Source organism: Stegodyphus dumicola, chromosome 2 (genome assembly GCF_044657685.1).
Source record: "Stegodyphus dumicola isolate Sdum_Otavi_A_Nest chromosome 2, ASM4465768v1".
Classification (NCBI taxonomy): Eukaryota; Metazoa; Arthropoda; class Arachnida; order Araneae; family Eresidae; genus Stegodyphus; species Stegodyphus dumicola.
Window position 1 is genome coordinate 64,973,014 of NC_140769.1, and position 21,539 is coordinate 64,994,552.

The following is a 21,539-nucleotide window of genomic DNA, read 5'->3' on the forward strand; positions in this document are numbered from 1 at the left end:
GTACTAGTTTTTAAAACTATTATCTGGTCTACATGATTTATGAACTTGTTTTAATATATTTGTGATATCTGTTAAAATAGGTTTAGTAAAAAGGTCTATCAGCAATTTAATAGTTCATTCTGACAAGAAAAGTGTTCTTTGCAGGAAATGTTAGCATAAACGAAATGAGTAGTAAACAAATATATATACATAAAGAAAAAAACTTAAGGAGATAAAATATATGTAAGAAAATTAACTTATAAATCATCAGTTCCAGACTTTTATGCGAAAGCTTTATAACACATAACCATTTACAGTGCAGAACACGCAGATAAAGTAGATATTGTTTCATATTATCATAGAGTTTAATATCAAGATGAAGATTCTGAGATATTTCGTACAAAGAAATAGAGGTATGGAGCGTCGTAAAAGTGATGGACTCCTTTGTAATGGCGAATAACACCGCAGATTAATAACTTCTGTCCTAGTTCTTCAGCTTCCTCATCATCTTTAGCAATTCCTTCTTCTATCATCCAGTTTATCAACTGGTGACCCCAAAAGCAATCTTTGTAAACATTTCCTTTCCACCTGAAATATTTTAACATAAGTTGTAACAAAAGCAACAGTAATATAATTTACTCTGAATGAATGACCAGTTATACTAAGAGGTAACTATAATGGAACTTCAATTACCTGCGCTCCAGATATTCTGATAGGCCAATGAAATAAATTTTGCTATTATTTGAATTTTTACATTTTATTGATTATAATAATTTTAAAACAAAATGCACTATAATATTTAGAAAAATCTATTTAATATATATGACGCATCGACTGATTCATGGAAAAGCAATTAAGCATTTTATATTATTTAACAAAATAAAGCTTTAGCTAAACCGAAGTTACTTTAACCTTTAGTTTTACGGAACCAAAACTTACTTTCATTCGTTTTCATTTCAGCTCGGCAGGAATATAAACTAGTTTAGGAATTTAATTTTGAGGTTTGTATTGTAGGGTTTACCTTATTTTGCATAACAAACTTATTTTAAGTTTGATACCTTTCCTGAACTCCTCAACTTCCCCTCGCATTTTCTCGCCAGGATGTAAATTTAAAGTTAAGTGAGTATTTAAACGGATGAATCCCTGAGTTTATTCAGAGCGTGTTTTCGCTAGTCAGCGCACGTTTCTTTACTATCTCGCTGTTACCTCTTGGCCATTTCGGATTATCGTCACGCCTGTTAACTTTTTGTTGAGTCAACCTCTTAGACGTCACTTAACGTGCTAATCCAGCACTATTCTATATTAGTTTTGAATTATTTATATACTACGTTTAAGTTTCCTCGCTACTTGACGGTGAGTTTGTAAAGTGCGGAGATAGTGCTTTTCTGTTCTTGTTTGAATTAATAAAGGGTTGTTTTCACCCTTCTTTCTGTGCTGGTAACTCATTCACGCCTGTGCGAGAAATCGCCAGGTTCATTGTAGGATCTAATTTAGTTTATGTGGAATAAAACAGACAAATCTTACAGCTTAAATAAAAATTACTTTTACTGTTCCACTTTACTTCATGAATTGAACGTTTGAACAAATAACTAAATTCATTCCTCTTTTAATTTAAAGTTAATTACTGTATTTCCCCTTGCGTGCTTTCGCAGTACTAGTGATTAGGCACGTCCAGTTAGCAAGTAAAAGATCAGTGGTTCCAATCCCGGTGAGGACATTGATTGATTTTCTCATTTTACTTGGCTTCGGAGTCTCTACAGTAGCGTCGGAAATAAAAATGTGGTGGGGAATAATTCATTATCATCTAGATTTATTCAATTAGCTCTCTCTTCAGTCTTGCTTTAAGTGAGAAAGTATGTAAGATATTATCGCATTCAATGGGCTTGCTCTCCTTGTCTGTGTTGTTAACACGTCAGTTAGCAAAATGTTTTAATACTAACAAAAGCTCAGTTAATTTTTAGAAGATATTGCGGATATCTGCTATTTCTAAATAACAGATCAGATTTCCGAAAGTTTAGTCGCTATAAACTGTAAAGAGAAAAATTTACATATTTTTTTGCATGTCATTTTAGAAAAATAGAAATCTTTCTTTAGGTAATCACTGTTAAAATAAAATATGATAAATGGAAAATACATGACTTGCAGAGCAGTTAACTGTAATGCAAGTCATGGAAATTTATAAATACATATTTTATATTAAAAAAACTAAGATAACTTAGGTATTTGAAATTTTAGAATATGTATGTCATAACATCTCTTTTAAGTGTTTTATCCTTTCTACTAAGTTGGAAAAGGGTAACTGAGATTCATCCACGAAAATCACAATGAGACAGATACGCAATTACTTTATTTTTTCTATTTGTTGAAAAAAAAACTCTTCCATATTAATTAATCAGTAGATTATCTATCGCTAAAATATATAAAATCTGAGGTTATTTTAGGTTATTTGAACATGGCAAAACCACGAGGGTTATTTGCCTCGTGGAGAGGAGACATGAAAGGAGGACATTCTGAGAGGAAATTTTTCGTACTCGCATTACACATGGAAAAATTACGAAAATCAACTAAGTAATGTGCCCTTTTGCCTGGGATTGAACCCAAAATATCTCAAATTACCGGTATTCATAGGTTTTAAAACTCGGCCACTGGTGGGGCTATAAAAACGAACGAACATTTTACTCATAAATTTTTACTGTGTAATGTAAATTTAATCTACATTATATTAATTATAGCTCTAATTAATTACATGTTTCTTTAAAATTCAGCTTATTTCAATACAAAAATTTTTAATAAAAGTGTAATCAATTTAAAAGACTACATAAGAAAAGTTCTTGTTCGGTTTGGTAACAGTAAAAAAACACTGGGACAGAGGGTGCATTATGCATATAGACAACAGAGTCGGATGCATTGTATTGTATTATAATGAGATATTTAAGCGCTTAAACACCACTGTGTTTCATATTAAATATCAGAGGTACATTTTTTAAACCTCAATGAAAACATTTTCGAGGTGTTCACGATTTCCATTTCACTAATTTCATGCAATAAGGAAACACAAATGATTGCCACTTGAAGGAAATGTTTGTTGCAAGTTACAAACGTAAGCGGTCCAGTGAAATAAATACTAGCTAGTATATTTGAAAATTAGAGAAAGGCACAGATCTGTAATTTAAAATGGAATGCCATCATAGCATTGTTTGCCTACCATTTCATTTTGTTATTTTAAGCAACTATTTTTAAACAAAAGATTTTATATTCTATATCTTTAATCTCTTGGGGTATAAACTCTTAAACTATTAAGCCTGTTGTAGCTGTCTATCTTATACACATTTTCAGATGTTAAACTGATCATAAAAATCTGGTTGCAGTTTCTTTTGAATCTTATAATTCGTTAATTTAAGATTTTTAAAAATATTTTTTGAACTATTTGATTTTGCGAGGTGTTAGAAATGTAATCAGAAGTTCTTAGGTTGCAATGTTAATTTTTGGAGGGAAAGGGAGGAGCATTGTGCGGTCTTTTATTTGTTAAAACAAAGTACGGTAGACTCCTGATTAATCGGGGTAGTACCGGAGGCTAAGCCTGCATCTAACTCAAAATCACAGATAACCCCATAATTGTTAAATAATTAGAGCAATGACAAATAGACTATATTATAATTTTTAAAAATATTATTAAAACTTTACCTGTATTTTTAAACAGTTTGATTCGAAGAATAAGTTCATTTAGTTATGTAAATTAAATCAGCATGCAAAATAAGAGCATGCCTCAAAAAGAGGAAGAATAATGTTTCTGTTAATATTATTCTCGAATTTCGACGGGATTCAATTGGAAGAAGGCTAATTAGTTGTAAAATTAATTATTTTTTTAATTGAAAAATCTCTTTTTATTCGATGATTTATCTACATGTTCCAGATTATGCACAATTAAATTATGTGCTGTTGTGGACAGAAACAGTTTCTAAAATGCTGTGATATCTATTCGTTAATCGGTCTAGGAATATATTTGAAATATGGCGGCTCGAGCGATACCCACAAGCGTAGGAAAACCTGACTGTGGCAGCAGGGCTTTCGAAGTAGCTTGGATCAATTTTGTTACTGAAGAAAGCAGGTCATTATTGCGTTTGATATGCCATATAAGGGATATCCCTTTTCCAAAAGAATATAATTTTAAGAGATATTATTTTTTATTTTCTAGTCTTATGAGCAAACCGGCAAATGTGACTGATTCACAGTGCATTAAAGAACTGTTTAAGTAAACTGTCTAAAATAATAATATCAATCAGCAGTCTTTAACAACATAATATCTCTAAAATACATGTTGTATGCAATACAATAGAGTTCGCAAATAACTTACCTCCTCTCTTTAGCAAGATTTCGGAAACAGTGATCATAGTAATACTTCATGAACTGCTGTCCGACGTGCATCACGTCATACACTTGTCCATGTTTTCCTGGGACAAACTCTTCTTTTCCATTTTTTATCTTTCTCCAACTATATATAAATGCATTTCTGTTTAAATACATATTTTGTTTGTTACTAATGTTTAGCTTTCATTCTAAATTTTAATGAGTCTATTCGAAAAGGATAATAAAATGAACATGGGTTAATAATAAAAATAACAGAATTTCGTGCTTCATGAGCTTTCAAGATTATAAAATAATTTAATATTTAATATTTTTTATTTTTGAATTTGTTTATCGCTATTATTGTCTTGTTGTGTATTTATTTATTGTAATTTATTTACTTATATTTATATTTTTATTTTTTCCCTATTATTGATTTTATCAGTTCATCGAGTCACAGATTTTGAGATTTAACTAATCTTAAAAAACTTCAAGTACACTTAAAAATTTAAATGACTGTTATTTCTTTTCCTCTGCTTAAGCGATATCAAGTTGATGAAAGATTTAAAAAGAACATTTTGCTTTCGGATGGCAGGGGTGTTAATTTTTTTTTCTAAATGCTACCCTCTAGATAAAATTTCAACGCGCGTGCTCATTTGAGCTATGCTTGGAGATTCCATATACAGACACTAATGTAGCCATTTAGGCAAATGAAACTTCCCAGATTTACTGATGAAATTATTAATTTTCTCTGAATAGTTTACAACATCAATAACCTAATTAATGGGAAGAATATATAAAGTAAATGTTTTTGCATATGAATCTCTATTACTTCTAAGACGTACGTTTTAAGGAAATATTTTATTTCTAAGCCTAACAGGCAAACCGAAAGGATAAAAGAACAACGGTACTTACCGTTTTATCAGTCCAAATGATAAAGTGCGAATATCGATCCCAAAATTAAGAAACGTGAATAAACCCTAAAAGAAAAATATGTCAGTTTATGAACATGGTATAAATCAATAATTCCTCTCAATTATGACAATATAAACATTCTTGTTCTTGCCAAGTTTTATTGCAACAGTATTCTCACATATGAAAGATCAGACCAAAATCGAAAGTGAATTATGTACATGATTTCTATTTAGATTAATGAGAACACATTTTATAACGCTTGTTTACGTTTAAGAGCATACACCATTTAAATTTTAGTCTAGTATTTAATGCTTAAAATAGAAGTTTAAAGAGACTTCTTCGAATAAACTTTAAATAAAGAAACATTTAGGTCAAATAACATACCGAACAAACATTAATTTAGAAGTCGAACAACAAAAATCAGCGTTATACTTGAAAATTTTCACAGGATTAGTTTCGATGGTTTTACGGAACCACAGATTTTGAGATTTAACTTTTTGTTGATGTTTTGATTTTTGTTGTTTGACTTCTAAATTAGTAAAGAAACATTTGCTTAAAATTTTTTTAATGTTCTTGATTGATTTGCAATAGCACTAAAACCTCTCTTACCTAGTGGCAAAACTTCGCATCAGCAAAGTAGTATACTAAATTGTACATTTAAACTGCAAAATTGCCTTATCTACAGATATAATTGCAATTGGTAACTGTCTCTCATTTATTTAAATAAATGCTGTTAAATATAAACATTCTAAAGCGTTATGAAAATTCATTTACTTAGCAACAACTATAATATGCAGTAAGAAAATAATTATTCAATATATGTGGATCTCTCAATGTAGTTTCAAGAAGAAATTTAACTACTCAAATTCCAAGTTATCCACCTATTATACTGATTATTAATTTATATTTCTTCCCTTTTAGTAGATAGCAGGGTAGTCTACAATACAAGAAGCTCATGGAACGTTTAGTAACCCCCCCCCCAAAAAAAAATCTCTTCTTTCTCAAAATGAAGGAATCAGTGAGAATAAAGCAGTTATTTTATTTTATAAGACTAAACTTTTAAAGTACAACCTGAATTTGATACGTTTGTAAGTTTAATATTTTTATGCTGCGCTGATTAATAGGTTTTTGTTTTTCCAGTCTTTTTTTTATAAACGTCTTGCTGGCCTTCTGTTACTCTTTAATCAACCAGTTGTTAATATATTTATCTGCTTTTATATTTAGTACTGTTATAGATTCTTAGTGTTTCTTTTTCTTGTTCATCTAATATCGAAATTTTACTCTCTGAGATTTTATGGAGGAAAGGTATTTGAGTATAAGCAAATTACTGAAGAATAAGAACACATCCTTTATTGAAAATATTAATTGTGTTGAAACTTTTAATAGCTGCAACACTGCTGTGTATGCGCTTTGAAATCTAAAACGTGCTTCTAGCTTATACCAAAATCGATTTGTTATTTAACTATAGCTCGAACTCCCTTCCGATGCGCTGTATATGAGCCGTGATGAAAAGAATAGAGTCTAGTATGAGCTGGTAATCATATACTGTACAGCCATGATATTCTTGTAGCAGGAATAGTTGAGTTATTATAAATAAAAAAGTGGCCCGATAAAGATGCTAATCAAACCCACTGGAGCAAAAAAGGACAGGTCTTTTACATAGTTTCTTTAGTTTGGATGAGTCATGGGTCAAGTACTACCAGTAAGAACTCAAATGCCAGTCGAAAGAGTGGCATTATTTGCGTGTCATCACGAAAATTAAACGTTCTAATGATGATTTTCATGTATGACTGTGATGACTCACTTCAATAATGAAGAGAAAATGTGCTATATTAATATTAATTTTTTGAACTTGGTCGGCTATCAGCATTGCGAAAGAAGTGATCACACATTTTTCAGAGTCCTTTTAATGAATGTAGCGCACCTTGTCGCTTATTTTTTTATCTGTTTGGGCTGAGAAATCATCTACCCTCCACTTTATCCCTAGACATAAGACTTTGTGACTATGATTTCATTAATAAGATGTAAGAACTGTTTCATGACATTCGTTTCGGAATTGTTCTAGAGCTTTGTAAAGCAATAAATAGCTGCATTCACGGCATCAAAACAATAGACGCTACTACGAATGCACTACGACTTTCACATCACTGCCAACGCATTTTGCGGGGTTCTGTTAAGGCATAGGAGTCCAGTAGCAAATGCGCTTTTTACAGCTTTTAAGCTATTCCTTAACGGTGTCCATCACTGTAAACATCACTATCACTGTAACTGAATCACCCAACTGATCACTGAATCACGCTACAATTGCTTTAGTTTTTAAAGCAAAAAGGAGTAAATAGGACTGAATCTAGTGAGCAAAGTAGCTGTGGTGAGGGTAAAATTCGCACTGCTGAGAAATAGCCTGAGAAATCTTAACATCGTAAGCTGCAACGTTGTTGTACAAAAGCAAAACGTTTCTCCTAAGCTAGGTCAGCGCTTTTTACCTTTATGTGGCTTTTCTAAGTTGAGTCAAATTAACATAATGAATTCCTATTATTGTTATATTATGTGAAGTAAAATCAATAGGCAGGGGCGGCATTTCATTCTCAAAAATAGTCCCCAGTATCTTGCCAGCAAATTTCTGACTCCTAAACTTGGCGGTGTCAAAAACATTCACGTTTTTATGAAGGCATGCTTCATCTTCTGTCTGTAGCTGTGAATGAAAATTTTTGTCAATTTTTATCATAGACTGCACTTTGGAGAACATTGTTCTCAATGTTTTTTTCTGTCTGGAGCAAATATTCTGGATATTCAACTAGTACAGATCTTCGATATGCCCAGCTTTTCATACAAGTTCTTTTTTCTTCTGATCCAGCACTGTTGTCCCAATTCATATAGCATGACCAATTGTCACTAGTCTGCTTTCCAGCATATATCCCTGGACATTTCTTCAGTAGGCTTATCTGTACGATAGTCTCGTCTAAGATGACCTGCGAGTGATGTTTTCTCTAGTTAATTATACAGTACAACTCCAATTATCCGAACCTCTTTCAGAATTTCAAAATCAATCATGAAGACAAGGAAGAGGAGAAAAATGAAAAAGAATCTCAAGAAAAGGAAAGAGAAGAGAGAGTAGAAGATAAGAATGACGTCTCACTTGAGGAATTCAGAAACATTCTTTTGCAAATTCCTCGATGTTCAGAAGTTAATGGTGAGGATGGATACAGCAGAATGGATGGTGTTTGATTCGTCAGAAGCTGGGTTTCATATTCTAAATGAAGAACTTATTGAAGGTGTGAGAGAAGAAAGTGTCGAGGAAGAAGATGACCTTAGTGTCGAAGTTGAAGCAGACACGGGACCATCAGCTATTGAAACGTTTACCGGCCTTGAAACTGCGCTGAAGTGGATGGAGCATCAGTCCGAGTGTGACCGAATGCAACTTCTCACCGTCAAGCGGACGCACTACTTGGCCGCCCGAAAATGGATGAAGATAGTCAAGCAGCTTACTTTGACCGATATGTCCAGCAAGCAATGACTTTCAGCACTTGTAAGTACTGTACAGTGCGCTATATAACATGTACTTTTTGTCTTTTCATTTTGATTAATTAAAACCTCTTTTTCTTTAAAGATAGTTTTTTTCTTCCATTTTCAACATATAGTACATACAATAATTTATTGAAGTGTACGTAGACCCTTTCTTCGGGAAAGATTCGATTATCCAAATTTTTGATTATACGAATAGTATCCGGTCCCAATTAATTCGGATAATTGGAGTTCTATTGTAGAAGCCAACCTTTCGGCGGTTGCAAAGGAAAATGCTGCATAACTGCAGATTGCGACCATGTGCTATTGTATATTTGTCGACGTTATGCCTGATTTTCTCAAGAACTCAGTCACTGAACGATGTTTGACTTTTCAGTATTAATTGAAAAACTGAAACAGACTGACTGACAATGTTTATCAGCCTCTAAGAAATTAAATAATAACATTTATATTTTTATACTCCTAAATAACGATGCACTTCTTTTAAAAACATTTCGTTAACCCAGTTGTATTACATCATACTTAAGATTATATTTTACTGAACGCCCGTCATACACAAAGCTGGTGACTACATCGAAAGACGTTAAAAGTTTCATAAAGGTATTTGCTTTGCATCAGGTGTTGTAAATATATTTTTGCATCTATTAAAATTTCAATCCTTGAATTTATATTCTCGTAACATCCAAAAGGCCTTAGTTGCAGCAAAAAATGGATATCTTTATGTATATACATCTACCCTGATTTTAGAACATTCATTTCCAGTACAAAATACAATTTGTAAAATAGTTCAAATTTTAGATGAATCTAAAATAGGATTTGTGTTTACATTGATTCTTTTAAGTTGTGATAATTCATTCTTAAACTATGGTGATACGACATCACCATGTTATTTCCATTAAACAAGAAATGATTTCCAAACTTCATAGTTATGTCTTATTCTGAATTCTCTTAAATTGTTCATTTTCGACGGCAGTATCAGTTTACTGATACTGAGTACTTGTAGGTGTTCTTTCAAATCGTAAATTTGAGGAAAGCTAGTAATTACTAAAGTGAAAACGCACTTCATAAAATTGATAGACAAAGGTAATAAATTAATAAGACAGTTTTACTTCAGTCTAATTCCACGGATCAGTAAAATGCAAGAGTTATAATAAGATTATGCCAGAGAGAATATTTTTTTTCTTTTAAAAATTGTTCTAGAACCGGAAATTTATGTACTTACTCTACATTTCACTATGAAAAACGTTTAAGACAAAAATGATTTTCATCCATTAACTTATTTCATAAAACATAATTAAAAAAATGGCTATGACCTGGTCTATTGAGCAAGATTTATTTAATCTAAATTTCATTAATATCATTCTTCCTTCTTTCCATTAAAATTCTTTAAATCTAAAATTCCTATGAAAAATTTCAAACAAAAATGGGGAAAGCCGTAAAACAACATCCATCATTTTCTTGGAGAACGCTATTCAGAAATCTTCAGAACCGAAAATTAATCCGTTAGATCAAAGTAAATAACCCCAAAATATGCACAAAATAAAGGTGCAACTAATTATTGTAATAATTAAAAGTAAATTTTAGTTAGAATAAGCAGGTGACTTTTATATATTATTGTCAATTGCCAACGATTTTTTTGTCAATTATTTATATATTTATTGTCAATTGTCAACAAATTTTATTGTCACAATTTATTACCAATTATTATTTATAGTGCAATGCAAAATTTAGTAAAGTAAAGGATTATGGTGTGTTTATATCCATATAAATTCTTTGGTTTTGCTAACTATTTGCATTATTCTCTAAATTCTAGTCATCAGGTTTAAATGATAACTAACAGAAAATTTTTAAATCTATCTCAATTTTGCAAAAATCTTGAATAAAACGAAGGAAATGTCGAAGAAGTGAGAACATGAACCCCAAAGTTGAAAGCTCCATTTTATTAAGAAATGTGTATTTAATTTCGAAAAAAAATTAAAATTTTATTTTCATTCTTACCTGTCCCACGAACAGCATAGATTGTAGAAATTCCAGTGGTATCAGGACTTCTAAAGCCTTGCTGCTTACCAATTTGTATATATTTGAAAGCAACCTCTGTATAAATAAATAAATAAAAGGAATTCCTGTTAAGCATATGGCACTCAAACTAAAAGGAATTACTGTTAAGCATATGAAACTCAAAATAAAAGAAATTACTGTTAAGCATATGAAATTCAAAATTTGCTTGAATTGAAGCGAAAATGATCCCATTTACCAAATGCAGCTCTTTGGAATACATTTGTAAAGGAGAAATAGTGACAAAGAAAGTTTCGACATTTATCTAAAGCCAAAGTACCCTTGCAAATAAGCTGTATAACAAGATACAAATTTATTACGCTATATTCCGCAATGCATATGCTCAGTGCATAAAAATTATTAACCGAGAAAGAAATAATTTTTATTTTCATGTTTTTGAGACACATATGCTATAAATTCATTCAATATATAGATAACAACTCTAAAATTTTATAATTATATATAGATACTTTTATACCTGTACTTTTATATTTCTTCAATTCTAAATATTTGTAAGTACCAGTAACTTGAATTTTTGAAAATATTTTCTTTTACAAGGGGCATAATGCTATACTATTTTTGCAACTAATACTCTTACAGGTTCGTAAATCGAGCCCAAAATTAAAATATAACCAACTTTACATTACATATCTGAAGCAAATAAAATATTATAGAAAACAAAGCAATAATTTTCTACAGCAAATATTAAAATAAAAACCAAACATTCTGAAAATTATTTTAATATAATGACGAAGATGAGTAAATGTAAACTTACCACAGTCATCACTATGCCTAGTAGTAAAAGGAGGCTGAACATTCTGAATTTCCACTCGTTTTCAGGTTGTAAATTTGTTTCATTTACACTCTTGCAAATGACGTCATTATAATAGAAATCAGTTTCAACTTTCTCATTCATTGTAGACAGTGTAACTTCTAAGCGGGGGTTTTTTCTGCGAAGTATAACTTTATAATAATACAAAAATATTTGCAATTTCTAACTCAGCATAAAATATGGCATTTTTATGAAGATGTAAAAGTAAAATTTAGAAGTAAAGTATTATGCGAAAATTTAATCATGTGCTTGTTTGGAGTAAAACCTATTAATCGTCGGAAATCACTCATGCATTCTTTTATAATATTGCTGTCAGCTATATTACAAATCGGATCCTATTAATCGTCGGAAGAGTCCCGACAATTTATAGAACTAATAGGTTGAGATTTATAATACAGTTGGCAGCAATACTTATAAGAGAACGAATGAGTGATGTTATAGTTCCTTACATTCAACTCCACCATGGAAGATGATGCGGGGGAGGGCAGTTGACCTCCAGTTAGCCATTGCAAGTCTGATAACGAATTACAGGGCAGCATTTTAATTAGAATGTCGTCTATGAGAAAAAAAAATTTGCTAGTCAAATCCCATAGGAAAATAAATTGTACATTTGCTCATGATCATCAGTTCCAATGTACAAATAGATTGTACATTGGAACTGATGATCTATTAATAGATCATATCTGGAATTTTTACTTCTAATTACTGTATTGCAAGGCCACATAACAGGAATGTTTTATTTTATTGCACTAAGTAAACTTCCCTTAACTTAGTATTTATTACTATTATTACTATTAATAATATTACTAGTACTATTACAATTATTATTACTATTATTACTATTACTACTACTATTACTATTATTGTTACTATTATTATGATTATTATTATTATTATTTTCACATGCAAAGGTCAACAAAAAAAACACATTGAGTAATTTTTGAATCTAATGTAGAACAGATGAAAATCTCTTCAGTTAATTTTACAGTTTATAATAACTCATGTCCATCAGTAAACCCATAAAGCACCATCGGTAAGAGAAATGCTTCTGTCAATTATTATAGAACTTGGATATAATGACCGCTATATACCGCATCAGCTTAGAACCATCTCAGTCTGAATCCAGATACTTGTCAATGCAGCTCGTGAAGATGCGTGGCACAAAATTACGAGACCACAAATAAAAGAATAAAAATGATTTTTTGGATTGTAATGGTCTGTATCTAGACCTCGTAATCACGGACTATTGACAGCCAGTACATGTCCCATCATCGTCTAGAAAATAATAAGTTCGTTGCAATTCCTTGTGTATAAGGATAGATACATAATGATGCACATAATGATGACAATGCTCAAGGCAATGTAGTTGAAATAACCTTGTAGAAGGTAGCATCTTTTCATAAGTCATCTCTACATAATACAGATGGACATGCTCATATCTGCAAACCGTATAATATGAGTATAATTATTTAAAATTATTTATTTATTAACTATTATTAGTGCTACTCTGGGAATGTTCACAAGCATCACAATATTTCTTAGTTGGTATGGTCATCTACTGTTGCTGCATTTTGCCTTCTTCCAGACACCAGAGGCCAACCAGTGGCCGAGTGATTAAGACCGTTGAATGCTGGGAGCTGGACTCGGGTTGGCAATCAAACACACGGGGCTGGCTTACAGGGTTGGTTTTCTTCATGTATAACGTGAATACGAGCCATCTCTTAGAAAGTCCTCCATGAAGGTATCTCTTGCCTTAGACAAGGGGTTGTTAATATTTTTTAATCCATGCACCACTTTAACCATTGCAATAAGATCATCCCCCTTTTCTAAAACTCGAATAATAAATATATATATTTACCTAGATTTAAATTATTTTTCAAAGTGAAATAAATTAAATTATAAAAGTGTGGAAAATATTGATTAAATACCAAAATTTGATTAACAGTAGTTTTTTTTTTTACATTCATAAAATAAAACTAATTGCTTAACAGCTAAATAAAAGGCTGATAACAATGTCTGTAACAATGATTTTCCCCTGGGGAGGTTTCCCCGTGGTTGAGTACCCTTGCTCTAAATAGATAGCCCTCATCAGCTTTGTTGTTTCAAATAACTTAACGTTCAGACACCATCATTAACAACATATTGGCCACTTTTCTGCAATCCGCCTGCTTGGCAATAGTTTGATGGAACGAAATGTCCTCTTTTAATTCACTGATATAAGTACGTTTCTACATCGTTAATGCTCTGGTAGGCACCTTATTGGCTCTCCGCTGCCAGATACATGACAGCTCCTATGCACCTAAACCTAGCATCGTGACATCTTTACAATTTTTTAAGAGTTTATATAATTGCAATTTGCTGTTGTAATTTTTAATGTGTTCGAATTTCTCCCATTAAATGCATTTTTCCATAATTCTTTAATATGCATTTTAACGCTGTTTCTCTCTATCTTTCATGTTTTAACAATTATCGGACATCATTCTTGAGGTTTTTGTATTCTGAGTTTTATTGAGATCGAAAATGTTCACAGGGAGCTTCAATTTTCCCCATTAAAGAGCATATAAAAACATATATTAATCGGGAATTAAAGATTAAAGAGGCATATTTAAGATTAAATAGCATATATTGTATAGAATTTTATATGCAGGTCGAGCTTTATGAAATCATCGATCGATAAAAATCGAGCTTTATGAGAGCTTGATTTTTGATTGAGAACAACTGCAAGTATATTTTGGGAGTTTTATTCTCTAATTACAATAAATATTAGCATATCTCAGGGTTTTGTAGTAACATATAAAGGTACTCAGCCTTAACGCGTGTAATTCAATACATACTGCTTGAAATGCATGAAAAATAAACTGTTTTGGATACTTGAGCATTTTGAATCCGTACTTTCATGTATGGATCCGAAATGATTTGGATTTCTCTATTTTAACTGACAGATTCTTGTTCTGAAAAGTAACTATAATACTTTCTGTAAATAAATATGTAAGAAATATAAATTGCATTTTATTTAAAGAATTCTGCTATTGAACTAAATTTGTACTTACTTTATGGCTTCCTGAGATATTACGTCCTCACTTTCCAGGTAAAAAACTGAGTTTTCATATACTTCTTTGCTAGAATAGTTATCTTCAGCATCTGCACTAAAACAAATTCTCGTTGCTTAACAACTTTAGAAAAGGCATTATTATGAATAAATGTATGACACTACCTTCATTTCAAAACTTATTATTCCTAATTTTCATAATTTACATTATGCAATTAACGCTTAAAATGACTGAGAAAGGTAATACTATCGTGCATCGTGCGGGTACGGCCAAATTTTATGCCATTCAAAGCTGCATGTTAAAATATAAAAAGTATTTAAGAGCTGTAAAGAGAGATTTATAGTAATATACAACTAGACAGTCATAACGTTTTAAAACTTTTAGATAGAAATAAAAACAGGTAATTCTTGTTTCTCTGCATTGTATTCATGCAAATGCATTCGTTCCTGTTTTTCTCTACTGATATACACTCCTCCTCATCATTCGTTCAATACAATGAAAATTCATATTTTTCTTAAGCCTTGCAGCTGAAAACTGCAAAATAATTGTGAAATATGAAGTTTGGTGAACTTTGTTTTTTGCATGAGTACTTTAATCACACTTTAAGCCATAAATATTTTAGTTGAAAATGAAATCTGAGTTGTATTTTGAAATCTGTTATATGTGCAATCACATATTTGGTATTATATCTGCAAATTGCTTATAAAGATAATTTGAAATAGCCCGTATCTATTTATTATTTTGTAGAGACATTAGGTTATCTTTTGGAAGCAGTAGAAATGAAAAATTTGCAAAGCCTTCGCCGGGAATCGAATCGCGGACCTCTTAATTAGGCGCTGAGCGTGCAGACCACTACGAAGGCTCGCTAAGAAGGCGGGAAAAATACCTTATAATTTATTATTGTTCAGAGACATATTTTAAAACACTTTTTCATAAACAGTGCAAGGCTGTGGGTGCCAAAAGAACATCCTAAATAGTTCTCAGGACTGATTTATTTAATTCAAGCAAAGCAGACGAGAGCTATCTGCCTAAAGGAAGAGATATCTTCGGGGAGGATTTTCTAAAAGAAATCGGCTCATTTTATAAACGGCAAAAATCTCGAAAACGCCAGTGCAGGCAGAAATGTTTATGATTATAAAGATGACAATTTTTTCATAGCAGAGCATGCTGAGACAGAGGAGAATATGTAGTGTTAAAATATTTTTCAGCAAAAAAACTTCTGAATCTCAGATAATATTCAGAGATACTTGTTACAACACATTTTAATACCAGGCGCTTTACTAAAAATTCTGGTAATGAAATTTACAATATTACAGTGTACAAAATTGTTTTCTGTATCAGAATCTGCTTGCCAAGCCATGTTTAAGAAGAAAAACCAGTCAGACTTTGAGAATATTAATTATCAAATATTGATCCAACATGTTTTTGTTTTACTAATATATCTACTGTGTAAATTTTACATCGGTATCAAAGTTAAAGCATATGGTAGAAATGTTTTTATGATTACCTCTGAATTTAAATTAATGTTAAATTGAAAACTTAAAGTATAATTAACTATAGTTTGTGTTTTTCATGCTTTAAGCTGCATAAGGTCTTATAACACAGAAGGTATTTGACAAAATGTTTTGAAATGTCTCTTATTTGCTGCTAGCGCTGGCAGTTAAGCAGAAAATTAAAACAAAAATGTTGAATAAGAAGGACAGTTCTACGATATAAAATTGTAAGGTATTTCTTACACCTTCTCAGCATTCACTTCGTGGTGTAGTGGTCAGCACACTCGGCGCGTATTCGAGAGGTCCGTGATTCGAGTCCCGACGAAGGCGTTGCTTATTTTTCATTTTTTTCTGCTTTCAGAAACTTCTAAATGTATCTACAGTGGCGCCCGAACTAAGAAAAGGTGGTGGATGATGACTCTTCACCACCAGGATTTGGCGATAGGGTCCCCTAATCCCCACTTACTCTTTAAAAGGGGGTGTATATGAGGTATTTCTTCCACCTTCTTAGCATGACTTTGTGGTGTAGTGGTCAACACGCTCGACTCGTATTCGAGAGGTCTGTGTTTCGAGTCCCGGTGAGAGCATTGCACATTTTTCATGTCTCCTGGTTTCAAAACTGTACTTAATGTCTCTACAAAATTAGCTATAAAACAATTTACTGATTCAGTAATTCAGTGATTCAGGCTTTCAGAGTTAAAAACTGAACCAATTTCAAGTACATTTCCTTAATTAAAAAAATCCATATTTTAGGGAAATAAGAAGTATTTCCATTATAATCTTTTTCCCCCTCAAGATAAGATATAAAACATAGACTATAATGGAAGATTATTTTAAAAAAAACTTTATTTATAAAAATAATCATTTTATAAAATCATTTATTTTATAAAATGATTATTTTAATGGCCATTTTATAAAAATAATCAGCATCTGTACTTTTACGAAGAAAGTCTCGCTTAAAAATTTAGTATTTGATAAAAAATCTTGTCTTTAAATGCATTATTGAAAACTTAAACTTTTCCTTAACGAAAGAAACAGTAAGAGACGGATTCAAAACAACATTTCAATATTTGCAGAAAATAATGCATACTCACTGTTTGCTGTCATTGAAGTTGTTAGGGCACTTCTCTTGAAATAAAGAATAAGATAAGCAGTAATGACAAAAGTGCAGAGGGCCAGAAGTACTGTCGTCGCTGTAAGCTGCAAAAGATAAATTAAAACACGAAGCAATAAATAGATGAATTCTAAAATTCAAACATTTTAACTAATTTTTAGGTTTGATTATATGTTTATTATGACAGCCAAATGACATGTTCTATTCACGAAACAAATTTCAGAATTTCATTACATATAATTATGTTGAATATGTTAAGCTCATCTATAAATATAACTTGTGTACAGGTTTCTCATTTAATTCCATATGTGTTCCAGAATTGCAGAAACAAGATCTGTTTACGGGTAGCAACAAACACGATTTCAGAATGTTTGTTTATTTATTTATCTTCTGAATTATTAGATTTATATTAATGCAACGAGATGATGAAATCGCATTTAAAGCATCAATTGTTTTTAAAAGTCATATATAAACAAACAATTACATTTTTTCTGTGAATCATGGTTGAAACAATCGGCCATCCCGCACAGTCCTATTTAACAACGCTATCAAAAATGTACAAAGGGGGGGGTGACTTATTTTCTAATTTAACAATGTTTTAAATATGAAAAACATAATATTTTGGCTAAAAATTTGGAAAATTGATGTTTTTAAGAATTTTGTAATTCACAGGCACGAGAAGAAAATATAATCGTCTAGATAACACATTTCATTCATAAGAATCTCAAAGAATAAGGAGAAAAATATTTTTAAAATGTTACAATGATTAGTTTTCACCAAAATTAATTGCACTATTCATTTGCAGTTTGCAAATACATGGAAAAATAAAAAAAATAAAAAGCAATTTGGTCAGAAAAAAAAATCACTACATAATACTTGCGAACGCTTGGGAAAATTATATAAAGGTTTTACATATGCACACAACGAAGAAGATTCAAAAGCGATATTAGTTTCGTTGCATTCATTCAATACGCATAGCAAAGCCTAAAAAATACTTCATTTTTCCTTTAGCATGATCACATCGCATTTAACGCAGGTATGTCAGAGACCCATTCTTGTACAAGCTTCCTCAAAAAACACTTTTTTTTCTGATTATCGAGTCAGTGATTCATCACTTCTTTTATTTGCTTGACTGCACTGAATTTCTTACTATAAGCGCTCCCTTAAGGTATCTAGTCATAGAGAAGCTAATGTGATACCTCGAAATCCCAACTACTACCTTCTCATATATCCGATGAATATCTGATAATTTACGGACAGGTGTGAGAGTTGACGTGCATATTCAGAAGGCACTGGCCCTAGTGTATAGTATTATGAACTCCTATTTGAGATCGGACCGAGGGAATTGAGCGTTGTTTGGTACGTTGAAAAGGTCCTCCAATTTGGAATTAGTTTGAGGCTAGAAGATTTTGAACCAGGTTTTGAGTCCCATGATTGGAAAAACTTCTTTTTCATCTAACCTGTTCCTTCCGTCCAACAAGAAGTCACGCCAGGATGATGAGAACATGTTGTTGCGTACTTTGATGCATACAAATCCATTACCATTGTCTTCTGTATTCCACAGTATAATGCTTCCAAGCAGATGCCCATTTTAGTATTTATTTCCTGGCATGCCTTGGATCAGGCCGCCGAGCCTGCACATAATGATATATCTCAGACTGGAGAGTATAACAAATCTCTGATGCCAACCGTCTACATTCCAATTTTGATATATTATATATCCGATAATGCTACATTTTTACTGCACTTCAAAGTCGAAACAAATTGTTACGTATTAAAAGTAAAGGTTTGATTTTAAAATATGATATTGATCTTAACCGTAACCCTTATTGGAGCTTGCAACAATAATACTGACGTCTTACTGGATAAATCATCTGCTGTAATTGTGAAGCAATTGCAGTGAGTTAGAAAGCAAATAAGGCATAGTAATTGTTTAAGTTTTTTTTTATAAAATTGAGATATAGGTTATTACTGCAAATAATTGAAGTTTTAACACTAAGGTAAATCTCCTACATTCGTAAATTTTGCATAAAAACTCTAAATATAGTTGGCATAATCACTTTTTTGACCCTCTCAGGAGTAATTAATAAGGTTTTTGGTTTGATTGCATAGTATATCAATAGTTAGAAAGTAACAGGATGGTTCACCAAGCGTTCAAATTAGATGGTAAGGTTATTCCGCATCATAGAAGTTACACGGCTTAAAAATAAAATTTATTAAAAACGCGGATTATCAGAAATTTAAATAAATAATGACAAAAGGAACAAGTTTGCATTCGCACTATACGCAATTTTTAACTTCCATAAGATGAATAAATATTTATTAACAAATTTTACTTGTCGAAATTCGAAGTCTGTCTTCGGTCGCCCCACAAAATATACTTCATCCAAGTTATCAAAAGAGACGAGAAGGCCCATTAGAGCTGTCATCAGAACAGAAAGGCTGCAAAAAATGTTATTTTAGTTCGCATAGAAAGTAACCTGTTGTTAATACTCTATGCAGTCTCATAATAAGAGAAAAGTATAGTTTATTCTTTTGGAACCCCCTCAGATTGCTAATAAAGCAATTTATATAGCCTGGTATATACAGGTTTATTTAAAATGTTTCACATGAGATATTATTTTTGCAATTCCGTATCTATTAATTAAGAAAATAGGTTAATATAACAAAATTTTAAAAAAGAAAATGTTTAGTGTTAGAATACGATTAAAATGTTGACGCAGAATGTGAGCTCTATCTACCTTAGCAAAATGCTCCGTCAATGTAAATCTGATGCATTGAGCTGGATCTGATGTCTTTAGTGTTGTGTAGGCTGTTTAACATAATTAAAGTAAGGTAAAAGAAAATGTATAGCGTATTTTACATAATGTCATTTTATTTGCAAACAAAGCCTACTAATTCAATTAATTTACATAAAAAATAATATGTATAATGCGACTATTACATGAGGGCAAAGTTTCTTAAACTGTGGGTCACGACTCCATTTGGGTCTCGGGATCTGCATTAGGGGGTCGCCAAAAATTTTAGAAATTTTGATATTTTTTTAAGTTATAATAATTTTACAATCATCAAATATTTTTACATAATGTATCTGAAAATAGATAATGATAAGAAAATACAGAGAAAAAACGAAAACGTTTCGACGGATACTTTTATAATAGAAACGTTCATTTTACTTTAAAAATTAAAGTTGATGACCTAAAACTGCATTACAAGTGAAGAAACTGACAGTTTCACTCACGCGTGTGTCGGATTTGCGCAACGCTTATGTGGGTCCCACATAATTTTCGTAAATATTAGGGGGTTCCCCAGACCAAGAAAGGTAAGAAACTCTGCATGAGGGCATGCATTTCCCTTACCCACAGAATGTGAAAATCGTTGTTTATTATTTCTCTTCTGAAAAATTAGAACACTTTTGTCAAAAAATGAGCTTAGTTGTTTTCATTTTTAAGAAAAATCCGTAAAGAGCAAATAGAGGGGAATAAAACAGGGAGATTTGTTTATAGAATGCGCGTGAAAAAATGGCGCGTTGAGTTGTTACAAGGAGCTGTTAAGCAGTAGATGAACACATTCTGCTGGCGTAAATCACCATTTTTGTGACGACTTCCAGCGGTATGCGTTGGAACACGAAAGTAGGACTCGCGGGCTTGCATTTTATCTATGGGCCCGAGAAGGACAGTTTTCAAAGGAGGTACTTGGGTATCGTTCTCATATTTCCTTTGAGTAGTTCCATCGTTTTAGCAGCCGTATGCATTTCAGAAATGTGCTTCGGTAATATTTGATAATATATTTACTGTCGAAATACAATGTCTTTTGATATGTTAAATCTGAAGGACTTGGGTTCAAATTAATTACTGAATATTTCTCATCACTCAAAATAAGTTACTATATTCCCGTGATTAGGGTGTCAAATATAAAAACAGGATGATGGTACGATTATCGTATGTGGCTACTATAGATGACCTGTTAGGTTACCAGATCTTATAGAGTGTGGATTGTTTTTAAAGATTCATTCATTATTTTGAATTTCAGCTTGTTATGCTCACAAGCCTAACTGATTTTATAAACTTCATAATTACCAATGTAGAAACGGTAATAAATAACACTAATGAAGCAAATGTGCGAAGATTTAACAAATATCTTGAAGTTGTTTATGTGATTAAAAGAGGTCACTAGAAGATTTATAGAAAAGGAAGTGTTCTTTCACTTAATGTTCTTGTCTTAACGGCATACAT

General features: G+C 31.6%; 1 protein-coding gene across 3 annotated transcripts in view; it reads right to left on the bottom strand.

Moving 5' to 3' along the window:
- Window positions 1-250: 250 nt before the first annotated feature.
- Window positions 251-21,539, bottom strand: part of LOC118195022 (lysosomal cholesterol signaling protein-like) — a 97,764-nt gene continuing 76,475 nt past the window's right edge. For all 3 annotated transcript variants that reach the window (XM_085810731.1, XM_085810732.1, XM_085810733.1), the window contains 8 exons: window positions 19,641-19,746; window positions 17,285-17,390; window positions 14,698-14,788; window positions 11,591-11,765; window positions 10,759-10,854; window positions 5,239-5,303; window positions 4,334-4,471; window positions 251-567 (listed from right to left, as the gene is read on the bottom strand). In XM_085810731.1, coding sequence (XP_085666857.1) covers window positions 351-567; window positions 4,334-4,471; window positions 5,239-5,303; window positions 10,759-10,854; window positions 11,591-11,765; window positions 14,698-14,788; window positions 17,285-17,390; window positions 19,641-19,746 — 994 coding nt within the window. In that variant the 3' untranslated portion in view covers window positions 251-350. The remainder of the gene's footprint in view (window positions 568-4,333; window positions 4,472-5,238; window positions 5,304-10,758; window positions 10,855-11,590; window positions 11,766-14,697; window positions 14,789-17,284; window positions 17,391-19,640; window positions 19,747-21,539) is intronic.